Raw genomic sequence first — 12,606 nt, 5'->3', positions numbered from 1 at the left:
ATTAGGAGATTTCACATAAAAGAAGAAACGAACTTCTTTTTTTTTAAAAAAAAAATTAAAAGCAAAAAAAAAAAAACAACTTAAACTAATTGAATGTTGTTGACAAACAAAAGACAAAAAAATTAAAAGTCTACAAAAAAAATTGTAATAGCCATATTAATGTTGGTGGCATGGTGTTGTAAATAAATTTAAATGTATGGACATCTTTTATCTTACATGGCATCAAATTCAAAAGTTGGGTTTTATTTAGATGTTTTAATATAGGTGGGTTTATGTCTAGAGTTCAACAGTTGTAAGGGGCTAAATCTAAAGCACCCTTTTTTTTTATATTACTCTCTCCTTCTCGATAACTCTCTCCATTCCTCTCCGATGCACCCCCACACCCACACTCAGTTACACACGCACACCCTAGGACCCTCCTAAGCAAGAACTTGAACCCAGGATAGGTGTGTGGTGCACCACAGTGGCTGAGACCACTATTCTCTTCTTCTCTTGTCGAACTCCGACGAGTTTCTTGAATTTTCAACCTTGGTAAGCTTCATGACTCTCTCTAATCTTCCTATTAATCAATCAAACTCTACTTAGGACTCATTTTAAGTGCTTTGGTGAAGGTTTGTTGTGAGAAACAACTCGAAGGTTTATTTCCCAGTTTTACTGTCGAGTCTGACGGCTTTCGAGCCAATTTTCGACCAAACCATGGAGAGTTGGCCGGCGTGCAAGTTATAAATCTCTTCGTCTCACTGAGTACTACACCTTTCCTTTTTGTTTCACCCAATTTCGTTAAGTATTGAAGAAGTTATACTCATTTAAATCTTACCCAGTTTCCAGTGACCTCCGCGACTTTCAAGGCATTTGCCGGCCAAAACACAACGAGTTAGCATAGTGTGAGGTACCATTCTCTTCGTCTCTTCGAGAACTACAATTTTTGTTTTTGAATCACTCGATTTGGTTGAGTAATGACAAAGTTATGTGCGTTTAATGTTTGTCCAACTTTCTGGCTGAAATCCAGCCTTCCCTTCCGTTTAGCTCCCGCGAGTAGCAACCACACTAGGCCCTTTGGGCCGTGCCAAACCCAGGACTTAAGGTCGTTTAAACCCAAACCCTTTTTTTTAAATTGTTTTTATTTTATTTATTAAACCAAGGCCTTTGGGCCTTATCTAAAACCCTAAACCCTTTCGAATTAGGCCTTCGGGTCGTGTAGGTCTGGGCTTGAGCCCAAAGATCTCTTAACCCAATCCTAAAACCCCTAAGCCTAACCCACCTATTTATCTAAACCCTAAAACCCAAATTCTAAACCCTTTTCCCTATTTCCCCTAAACCCATTTCCCATAAACCCTAAACCCCTAAGTCCAACCCTAGACCTTAAAGCCCTAAACCTAAACCCTAAACCTAAATCAGCTGACCAGGTTTGACCAAACCGATTAACCTGTTGACTTTGACTGGTCAAAGGTCAAAATTGACTTTAGGGTTGACTTTTTGGAATTTCATCCGGGACCCCTCCTATGTAAATTTCGACATCCGTTTTCCCAAATTCAATTGTTATAATAGAGTTTTATTAATTGAACTGTTTATGTGCTTAGGGGCAATATTTGTGACGTTTCCGTGATTGCTAGTTTGTGTGGCTCTTCGGCGGCTAAGTATCTGTGAGTTGACCCCTTCTAAAAATGCATGTTTTGATAGTAGAAAAGCAAGGATTACGTTTTATGAAACATTTTATGAGATAACGTGCTTACTGAGGCTATTTTGAATTATTACTATTTTTCCTGTAACTCGTGTTCTTATAGAATATCTGATGGATGACGATATGATATTTAGAACATATTTCGAACAGCTCTTTATAGTATAGATGATGGATGACTTTATACTATGAAATTGCTTTTCAATATATATATGTTCAATGGTTTTGTACTTACCTAGTGGTCCTTATTCCGCTAAGAGACGTAGGGATAGGTTTCAGTCCGTCCTGGGCGACGGTTTGGTGTTGGTATAAGGCCTGGAGTGTGTTTCCTCTGGCTATTTAGCACAGGGATGGGGAGCCGGCATAGGGGCCTGGAGTGTTTTTTCCTCTAACTTTCTGCTCAGAAACAGGGAGCCGGCATGGGGTATGGGGGTTTATATTGGACATTCACTAGTAATTATTATATATACAAGTTATGATTTAAGACATTGCACGACATGATAGGTTTCGGAAAACCTATGTTTATCATGATATATATGTGTTTTCATAAAACCTAGGGGTTAGTACGTTAATAACTGTTTTACTATATATATATAGGAATTGCTTAAGGGGAGGGATCCCCATTTTTTCAAAAAAATGGGGACACGCTCTCCACCGTTGGATTTGAATTAAATGAAATCATGTGGTTGAGATTCGATGGCCTGTGTTTTAATCTCAACCACACAATTTCATTAAAGTCAATCTAACGGTGGGGAGCGTGTCCCCATTTTTTTTGAAAAAATGGGGATCCCTCCCCTTAAGCTCCCTGTATATATATATATATATATATATATATCAACTTGGTCCACTCATGTTTGTTTTGCGCCCCTTTCAGGACTTATAATTGAGGCATACAATCCTTGCGTCAAGGCACTTCCGCATCGGCATCTTCGAGTCCCCTTGGTGTGGGACCCATTCTTTTATTCATTCAATTTTATATTATTTCTTTTAGTATTGTAGTTAGTTGTATGCTCTGAACACGTTCCTTAAATGCATATTCTTTATTCTTTTATATTTATAAATCTTATCTATTCCTTGTTTTCAGCATTTGCACTCAATAAATGACTTTCGTCACAATCGAATGTCGACCAGCATGTGCCTATCTTGATATTCAAGGAAATATCGGGATCGGGGTGTGTCAAGCACATTGAGTTTGTGCTCATTTTTTGGATTCTCTTAACACTGAAATGAATGTTTTAGCCTTCTTTCTATTAACTTGTACTACTTGAAGGGATTCTTAGGAGCTTTTGGAAAAAAGTGTTTTTGTGAGTGTATGGTTATATATTTTTTGCCAAAGGGAGTCAGCATGCCATAGTGGTCCTTGAAGGGAAGGGCCTTTTTGAACAGCTTTCTTTGCCATAGCCCTATTTGACTTTTGTTACGGAGTGTATGTGATATAGATAATATTTTTTCTATAAGCAAAGTCCAAATAACGTGCAACCTAACAAAAGAGAAAACAATAAAACAAATGACAATGTAGTAAACTTACTTTTGTTGTTGTTGGAGTAACTACCTTACATATTTGAACATTTTAGAAAGAAAACGATTTGTGAATACCCTCTTTCACTTTGGGCCTTGATCTTCTTTGATTTGTTCAATCCAATGACTAAAAGAATGAAAATTTAAATGTATAAAATGTGAAAACGAGGAAGAAAAAGGTGGAAGATAATGAGTGAAGAGAGGCATTAAGTCTTGGAGAAGACTCTCAAACTAGCAGTCAAGTGGAACACAAAAAGAAAGAAATCAGATTTATAAAATTCTCGAAAGTAATGTCGACTCTTATAGTAATTTAAAAATGCAGTCGGTCGCGTATTTATGATAGTATATTAATTGAACATAGATTCAGTCATTTGTCGTATCTCGTATTTTAAAAGAAAATCTAATTGAGAAGAGAAATCTAGTGAGATTGAAAGCTCAATATGATATCATACCTGTTGTTAGGTTTAGAGAAATAAATGCGAGTAGTTTGATATCCATTCCCAAATGTAAGTCATAAATTTGAAATATGAGTCGAATAATTGTAATTAGCTTATTTATACAAACTCCGACATGTGAGTAAGGAAATTTGTATCACAGGCGCTCCGCAAAAGTTCAAGTTTTAGATTTAACTTGTATTTTCTAGTAATTTTATTTATCAAGGAACAAAAATTGCGTAAGTATTGTTGCTCAAGAATTCGACAATATAATATGTGCCACAATGCATTAGAAAGGAGTTTTCTAAATCCAAATACACCTATCTGATTTGGATGAGTCACTCCAAAAGTTCACTTAACAACTGATAAATTCTAACATAATAGGTAAATTGTTCTATTACCATCTCTCCCATAGTTTGGAAACATAATTTTCTTTCATCCAATCTCATTTTTTTTCTTCAAGAATTGTTACTAGGGCTTAAAAAATTTAATTGTGTATTCCTCGTAATTTTTTTTATATAACAAGTTGCAAGAGACACAAATAAAATTTTAAAATACTAATAATAATAATTATTTTTTTGGGTAAATTACATAGTAACCCATCAGGTTTGAGGTCTATTGCAATCTTATACAACATCTTTAAAACATTTCACTTTCATACCTCAAGTACTATTTTATTTCAATTTCATACAACCGTTATATTTTCCATCCATGGATCTATTAAATGCTGACGTGGTTGCCACATATATGCCACGTGGCTACCAAATGTCTATCACGTGGCAAATAAAATAATTTTTCAATTTTCTTTTAAAAAACTTGTCTGCCACTTCCTTTTTTTTTTTTTTCTCTTTCTTCTTCTTCTTCTTCTGGGTTCGGTCCCCTTTTTTTTTTCTTCTTCTTCTTCTTCTTCCTTCTCTTCTTCTTCTTCTTCTTCTTCTTCTTCTTCTTCTTCTTCTTCTTCTTCTTCTTCTTCTTCTTCTTCTTCTTCTTCTTCTTCTTCTTCTTCTTCTTCTTCTTCTTCTTCTGGGTTGCAAGGGGTTCGATCATTCTTTTTTTTTTTCTTCTTCTTCCTCCTCCTCCTCTTTCTTCTTCTTCTTCTTCTTCTTCTTCTTCTTCTTCTTCTTCTTCTTCTTCTTCTTCTTCTTCTTCTTCTTCTTCTTCTTCTTCTTCTTCTTCTTCTTCTTCTTCTTCTTCTTCTTCTTCTTCTTCTTCTTCTTCTTCTTCTTCTTCTTCTTCTTCTTCTTCTTCTTCTTCTTCTTCTTCTTCTTCTTCTTCTTCTTCTTCTTCTTCTTCTTCTTCTTCTTCTTCTTCTTCTTCTGGGTTGCAAGGGGTTCGATCATTCTTTTTTTTTTTCTTCTTCTTCCTCCTCCTCCTCTTTCTTCTTCTCTTCTTCTTCTTCCTCCTTCTGGTTAGGTCCCTTTTTTTTTTTTCTTCTTCTTCTTCTTCATCCTCCTCCTCTTTCTTCTTCTCTTCTGGGTTCGGTCCCTTTCTTTTTTCTTTTTTTTTCTTCTTCTTCTTCTTCCTCCTCCTCCTCTTTATTCTTCTCTTCCTCCTCTTTCTTCGTTTTAAAAATGTTGTATAAGATTGCAAATAGATCTCAAACCTGATGGGCTACTATGTAATTTATCCTATTTTTTTTGTTGAAACAAAAATAATAATTAATTTTGTAAATTTATTTATTTAACATATTTTTAAAAACATTGGAGACCGCCCGTGCGGGTAAGCTTTTTAATTTCAAACAGACCACCCTGTTATTATGTTTAATTTACTCATTCATTTCGTTTGAATTTGGGGAAAAGGGTTTTGCACTGCACCATGAGGAAAGCGAACGTCGATCTCTCCCGTCCTCGCATGATTACGGACTCGGGCGCATCGCCGAGTGGGCTCGCCGGCGAGTCGGGTGGCTCCGACAAGGAGGTCCAAGACTTCGCCTTTGCCTTTAACGACAGAAATTTCTCTGATCGGGTTTTGGTGATCGAAATCGTACCCGATTCGCCGGAGGCCAAATTGGATGTCGTTGGATGCTCCACGGTCTCCGATTGGGCGCGTAACAGAAAGCGACGGAGGGCGGAGATTAAGAGAGACAGTGGTATGTATCTAATTTTGCCCTTCAAGTTTTGAATTTTTTCGGTTCGTAATTGGTGGTGGTCTGGATGGATTTAGGGTTTGTTTGGTTTCTGTGGAAAAGATGGAAATTGAAGGAAAGATTTGCCCTTTAGTGTTTTCTTTTCGTTTTGAGTGTAACTGATGGGGAGTGTGTGCCTTTACAGTGCTCAAGTGGGATATTGAGAATTTGGCCTAATTTTGGTCGATAGAGTTAGGGTTTACGAAATGTGAAGTTTTTGGGAGTTTTCGAAGAACGACATAAAGCGTAGTTTTGTTAATTTGGAAAAAAAGTGTTAATATTAGAGAAAACTGCAATCAAGTCACTTTGTTGTTACAAGATTATTAATAAGTTTCCTTTCAATTAAGAGGTTGATAGTGTTGAAGAATGAGATAACAGTTTAATTACTTAAGATTAATAGGATTGGTGGTGTCACTGGTGTCTAATAACATGGGTTTTGTAGTGATTTATTGGTTAAAGATTGTTACATTTATACCTCTGTGTTTTTTCATGATTGTTTATTTTTTTTGTTTGCTTTCATGATTATTAACAAGTTACGTTAAGAGGATGATCTTATTGAAGAAAGGGGTAATAATTTAAATACTTAAAGCTAGTTATTGGTTAATATATAATGATAAGTTGGTGGTTTAATGGCTTTCTACGGTTGCCTCTGTTTAACAAGTATTCCTTTTATGTTTCTAGGTTTTTTACTACCTTTTTACTCCTGTCTTATGCCTTCACATTTCTGAGTTTCTAACCGTATGCGTGCGTCAGTACACCTATCGTGATTACTTGAGTTTTTAAGTTATCGAAAAAGCATAGTTCAGTCTTTAGATTCAATGTGAATTTGCATGCTACTGATTTGAAGTATAATTGCTCCTTTGATAGCTGAGGACATTGCTGTGCACCGTGAGGAGCTGGTCTTAAATTGTAACATGCCAGATACGGAGGATAATACGGTATTTGATAATCAGGACGAGGAAGCTGCGGCAATGAATGAGTATCCTTCTGCTGTGGGAGTAAATTTAGGTACATTCTTTTGGTCTCTGTTGTTTCCAAGCTGCCTGAACTGGAAAAATTGTTTGACCCATTTTGTCTTTAATAAAAAGTTAAAAACTAAGCATACCTTCCTAAGATATACGGAATATAAAGTTTGTTTGCTTCCTACTTCTAGTAGACTGCTCTTGTGGTTTTACATGCAAATCTACATTTTTCAGAAGACGTGCAAATCTACTTTATTCAATGTGAAATAGAACGCAGTTATTGCATCTGGATTACTTATGTGGCTCTTGTTACTTCTTGGTCGCCTTCACATTTGTTAACTGGTTATGGTAGGGTGTAGGGTTATGGTAGGATTTTGATAATTCACTAGAAAATTTTGTAGGAGACGACTTGGCCTGGAACCTGGACTGTCATACAGTTATTAAGGTTAGAACCTTACATGTCAGTTCTCCAATCTTAGCAGCAAGGAGTCCATTTTTCTATAAGGTGAGGATCCTGTCCTGGTGATTGCTTCTTTTGTTCAGTGGCTATCTATACTTGCTCACTTGTTCTTTTTGTGCTTCACATAGTTGTTTTCAAATGGGATGAGAGAGTCAGAGCAACGCCAAGTGTCTCTAAGAATTCATGAATCTGGTATTTTCTCCTGAATTATATTATCAGCTATTACAAAATATTGGACCTATCTTTATATGGAAATTGGAAAACTGTAGTTGTGCTATTTCTTTGCCTTCTCTAACAATAATTACATTTTCTTTCTTTAATCCAACCACAGAAGAAGCACCCCTCTTGGAAGTTCTTAATTTCATGTATAGTAACACCTTATCCGTGATGACACCTACTGGTTTGTTGGACGTGTTCAAGGTTGCTGACAAATTTGAGGTTGCATCTTGCATGAGAGATTGCAGTAGGTCTTTGCAGAAGTTGCCTATGACTCGTGAGTCTGCTTTGCTTTATTTGGGCCTTCCATCTAGTATTTTGATAGCAGATGCAGTTCAGCCACTGACAGATGCAGCAAAGCAGTTTCTTGCTGAACGCTACAAAGAGATAACCAAGTGAGCTTCTTTTACTGAAGTTTTTAAGTCTTCTGATCCTTTTCTGTTTCCACCTGTCTGTGAAGGCTCTCTTGTTTGTGTAATGTTTCTATAAATAAGTTGGTGGAAATTTTTTATTTCCTCTACTTATAACCACTTCTTCCCTGTTTTCCAATATTGACATTTACTTAGATGGCCTGAATTCCTGGAAAGCATTTTCCTTCCATTTTCACTTGATTAGATCGGTCAATGTTAAAGTGATTTATGTATGTTATTTTTATGGCGTAAACTGCATATGCTAGAGTATAATTCTTGAATTGTCAAATATATGACCAGGTTCCAGGATGAGGTGCTGAGCTTGCCCCTTGCTGGTATTGAGGCTGTACTGTCTAGTAATGATCTCCAGGTGGCGTCAGAGGATAGTATTTATGATTTTGTGCTAAAGTGGGCTCGGACCAATTACCCAAAACTAGAAGAACGACGAGAAATCCTTGGCCAACGCCTTGGTCGGCTCATTCGTTTTCCACAAATGTCTTGCCGAAAGCTTAAGAAGGTCCTAACCTGCAGCGACTTTGATCCTGGACTTGCAACAAAGATAGTGCTGGAGGCTTTATTTTATAAGTCTGAGACACCGCACAGGCAGCGCACCCTAGCTGCAGCGGATTCCAATGCTGCCTATCGGCGCTTTGTGGATCGGTCTTACAAGTACCGGCCAGTAAAACTGGTGGAATTTGTAGAACCCCGTCTACAGTGTAGTGTGTTCCTGGACCTGAAGTGGGAAGAGTGTGCACGTTTGTTTCCAGCAGGCCGTGTGTACTCACAGCCTTTTTTCCTCGGTGGGCAGGGATTCTTCTTGTCAGCCCATTGCAACTTGGACCAACAAAGCTTATTTCATTGCTTTGGGCTGTTTTTGGGGATGCAAGAGAAGGGATCGGCTAGTTTTACAGTTGACTATGAGTTCTCAGCAAGATCAAAGCCCGGAGAGGAGTTTTTGACCAAATTCAAGGGAAATTACACTTTCACCGGAGGCAAGGCTGTTGGGTATCGAAACTTGCTTGGCATACCCTGGACTGCGTTCATGGCCGACGACAGTATCTATTTCCTCAATTCCGTTCTCCATCTCAAGGCTGAGCTCACCATCAAGCAATGAGTACTTTGTAGAGGTGGTTTGGAAGAAGCTTTAAGTAAATGCTTGTCTAACAGTAGTTTAGATGTCTGGAAGGCTTTAGGTACATTTTGGCACCAGACTGGATGCTCGTTTAATTGATCTCCGGTCGAGTTGCCTCATATGTTTGAAACTGTTTATCCCAAAGAAATGAAAAATGTCGGGTTTTCTGTTTTTGTTATCTGCTCTTAAAAGTTTAAACCGTCTTTTCATTTTTGGATCACTCGAGCGGTAGATGATCGTTCTCAGCAGTTGTAGCAACTGGCTGGGATGGTCAGCCACTTGGTATTACAATCTAGTAGTATCCCTATTCACTTGTAGATGATCGTTCTCAGCAATTGTAACAACTGGTTGGGATGGTCGGCCACTTAGTATTACAATCATGTTCACTTGTAAGTTGTAAGAGAGGTCTTAGTTTTGTTATTTTTATACCATCTGTATTCAGAGTTTTTTTTTTGGGTAAAATCTGGATTCAGAGTTTGGGAGCAATACTAGCGAAAACGTTAACTGAATTGCAAGCACATAATTAAACGCCCATATGATGAGTAACAACTTAAAAAGGCTTTCACTAGTATACGATGATCTGAACCATCAATTTTTTGGTTCATTCTTTAACACTATGTTTGGATGAAGAAATTTAAGATTACTAAGGAATTTCAAAATGACGGAAATTGAAATGACAAGATTTTATTTTCTAGAATTTGTAAGTTTTCTTATTTGCTTAACCTAAAAAAACAATGGAATTAAATACGGAATTTGTTATTTTTAAACTTTCAATCATAGAAATTGGGAAATGACACCTATTTACATGGAATTTGAACTTGGGAATTGGAGGTCCCAAATTCCAAGTTTTTTTTCCACGCGAAAATTCTAAATTTCTATGTTTATGAATCCAAACAAGGGAATTAGTGCATGTCAATTTATAAATTCTTACTTTTATCAAAATTCCAAGTTTATTTTCCTCATCCAAACATAGTGTAAAGGTCATCTTTGAAAACGATACTTTCAAAACAAAACCTAACCAAATAATTTTTTAGTTCACTCTTCAAAGGTCATCTTTGACACATAATATACAAATTTCAAAATAAAACCAACTCCAATTCATTTTAATTTTTATTCAATGCTATCAGAAGAAAAAGGTTGAGCTAAGTCACAAAATAGGTTAGTAATAGTTTGGCAACAAACTTGTTCTTTTTGTAAGAATCAAACTTAAACCTCCTATTTTTAGTCTAAAATTATAAGAAAGTTTTTAATGGTATTGTTCTATGATTCTCTATATATAATAATACCAGTTGTTTTTTTAAACGATATTATCTATAATAATACCAGTTAGGGAGATTATATTCACACATCCCAAATTACTTCTCTCACACCCTTTTATTTTTTTAATATTTTTCTATCAAAGTGGTGTGTAGAAAATATTAAAAAATTTAAAAAATGTGAAAAAAGTAATTTAGGATGTGTGAATATAATATCTCTACCAGTTAACTTGATTACATGGTGATTGAAAACTGTCGCATTGCAAGCTTACTAAAGTTTCTTTCTGAAATTTTAAATTCGCTGAAAAGAAATAATCTTAATCAACCATCTAATTAGTAAGCACTAAGCATAGTACCTTTGACTAAATGGGAATATAACTCATAGAATTATTAGGTTCTTGATTGTGATTTAACGTCCAAAATCACTCTTAGGAGGAGGAGGATGGCGGAAGCCGTGTCTATTTGTACTGTCACTTGTGGGCCAGTTTGGGATTACCGTATTTTTTTATTTTGAAAAAAAAATCTACTTGTGAGGATATGAAGGTTAAAGAGTCTCACATCGGTAAAAGAAGTTTCAAAATAAATCAACTGAGTGTTTAATAAATTATATTTTTAAAAGTGTTGTGAGTTTGAAAAGTACTGTAAAAGCGTAGGCGATGACGATGACAACGGTGGTGAGGAGGACAATGGTTGTTGATGGTGGTGGTGCCAACAAATGGGTGTGGTGGCTGAGCAGGGGCATTGACAACAACGATGGTTGTGGTTATGGTGGTAGTGATGGCGATTGTATTTATGGTGGATGAAGAAAGTTGAGGTTTCACTATAAAACCAATTGGCAATATGGGGAGTAGCTCAACCTATTATAAGCCCATGCAAGGTCCCTTCTCCCATCAATGTAGGACTCGTTCTCAACACACCCCTTCACGTGTGGCGAATTTTCGAGCCTAACACGTGGACAACACAACGGGATGACGTGAAGCACATGTGCCCGTTTGGCTTCACACGTGGGATAACCTGCTCTGATACCATGAAGAAAGTTGAGATTCCACCATAAAACCAATTGGCAATATGGAGAGTATCCCAACCTCTTATAAGCCCATGCAATGTCTCTCCTCCATCAATGTGGGACTCATTCTCAACATGGCAATGGTGGCAACGATGGTAGGGGCAGTTTTGGTTATGGTCATGGTGGTGGGGGGTTTGGTTGTGGTGGTGTTTGTAGTTGTGGTAGTGGTACGTAATGTCAGTTGGTGGTGGTGGTCACTTAAGGAAAAGGATCCAACAATGATCCTTTTCGTGGGGATCTTAGGGATCCCGTGATCGTGATCGTGACCGTTTATCGTACATCGTGCGGTCAGTTTTTGTTAGATACGATTTATATTTAATTTTAAATTTTGAAATGATTTCTGACCGTACAATGAACCATTACGATCGCGAGATCCCGAGAAAAAGGATCCAGCAATGATCCTTTTCTGTTACTTAGTTCTTCAAGGATAAAATGTCTCTAGAAGGATAAATAATATCATTAAAGGCTCAATTCCATTTTTTTATTAAAACAGCTTTTAAAAACAACCTACAACCTGCTTTTAAAAGCTGTTAAAGGCAATTGCTTTTAAAATAAGCATAATATTTTATTTTTATTAAACACGTATTTACTGCTTAATTTTAAAGTGAAGTAGGTTTTGTTTTTTGTTTTTTACAAACAATATTATGTACACTAAGGAGGTGGGAGAGTGGACTAATCCTTAATGTTGTTCAAATTTGCTTTTGGTGAGAATCGAACCTAAGACCTCTTAGTTACAAGTAAAATGAAATATCACTAGATCATAATACTAAATAGCAAAGTAAAACAATTTTTGATGAAAAAACAATACCAAACTAGCCTTAATCTCAAAAGTACAAGCCAATGACATAATCTTAAATATCGCTAAAATGCTAGAGACGTGTCGTAACACCTTTTGTTCATCTGAAACGAGTGAATATTTCATTTGTTAAATACACATCACTAACTTCATTGAAAATGATTAATAGATGCTATATGGATGCTTCAGCAGAGAAAGTAATATTCTGTCTCTCTCTAATTAGTTCTTAAACAATATGAAAGTAGCAACAGCTCTGAATCATTAACTTGTTTATATTAGGAAAATGTTTTGCTTTATAGCCGACCCCGGCATGAGGAATTGAAACCATGCGTCTGTAACACCAAAAGTTCCATTTTGTTTAGGCATTTTATGTAAATTTCTAAGCATCTCAACTTTTCAGGGATCTGCTTGTTTAGTCATATCAACAAAGCTATCTAGACAAGCTTTGAATTTCTGAATCATTAACTTGTTTATATTAGGAAAATGTTTTGCTTTATAGCCGACCCCGGCATGAGGAATTGAAACCATGCGTCTGTACCACCAAAAGTTCCAT

At 36.5% G+C, this 12,606-nt stretch overlaps 1 protein-coding gene across 2 annotated transcripts; it reads left to right on the top strand.

Moving 5' to 3' along the window:
• Positions 1 to 5,186: 5,186 nt before the first annotated feature.
• LOC103454650 (BTB/POZ domain-containing protein POB1-like) lies at positions 5,187 to 9,108 on the top strand. Of its 2 annotated transcripts, none has more exons than XM_008394251.4 (6): positions 5,187 to 5,719; positions 6,623 to 6,763; positions 7,119 to 7,222; positions 7,306 to 7,369; positions 7,509 to 7,788; positions 8,104 to 9,108. In XM_008394251.4, exons 1-6 carry the CDS (start codon positions 5,446 to 5,448, stop codon positions 8,915 to 8,917), a joined length of 1,677 nt encoding a protein of 558 aa, XP_008392473.1. In that variant the 5' UTR covers positions 5,187 to 5,445; the 3' UTR covers positions 8,918 to 9,108. The 2 variants fall into 2 exon arrangements, with proteins under 2 accessions (XP_008392473.1, XP_017178033.1); XM_017322544.3 differs by having other exon boundaries at positions 5,383 to 5,719; positions 7,107 to 7,222.
• The last annotated feature ends 3,498 nt before the right edge of the window (positions 9,109 to 12,606 follow it).

This window comes from Malus domestica, chromosome 06 (genome assembly GCF_042453785.1).
Source record: "Malus domestica chromosome 06, GDT2T_hap1".
NCBI lineage: Eukaryota > Viridiplantae > Streptophyta > Magnoliopsida > Rosales > Rosaceae > Malus > Malus domestica.
This window is presented reverse-complemented; position numbering and strand designations above follow the sequence as displayed.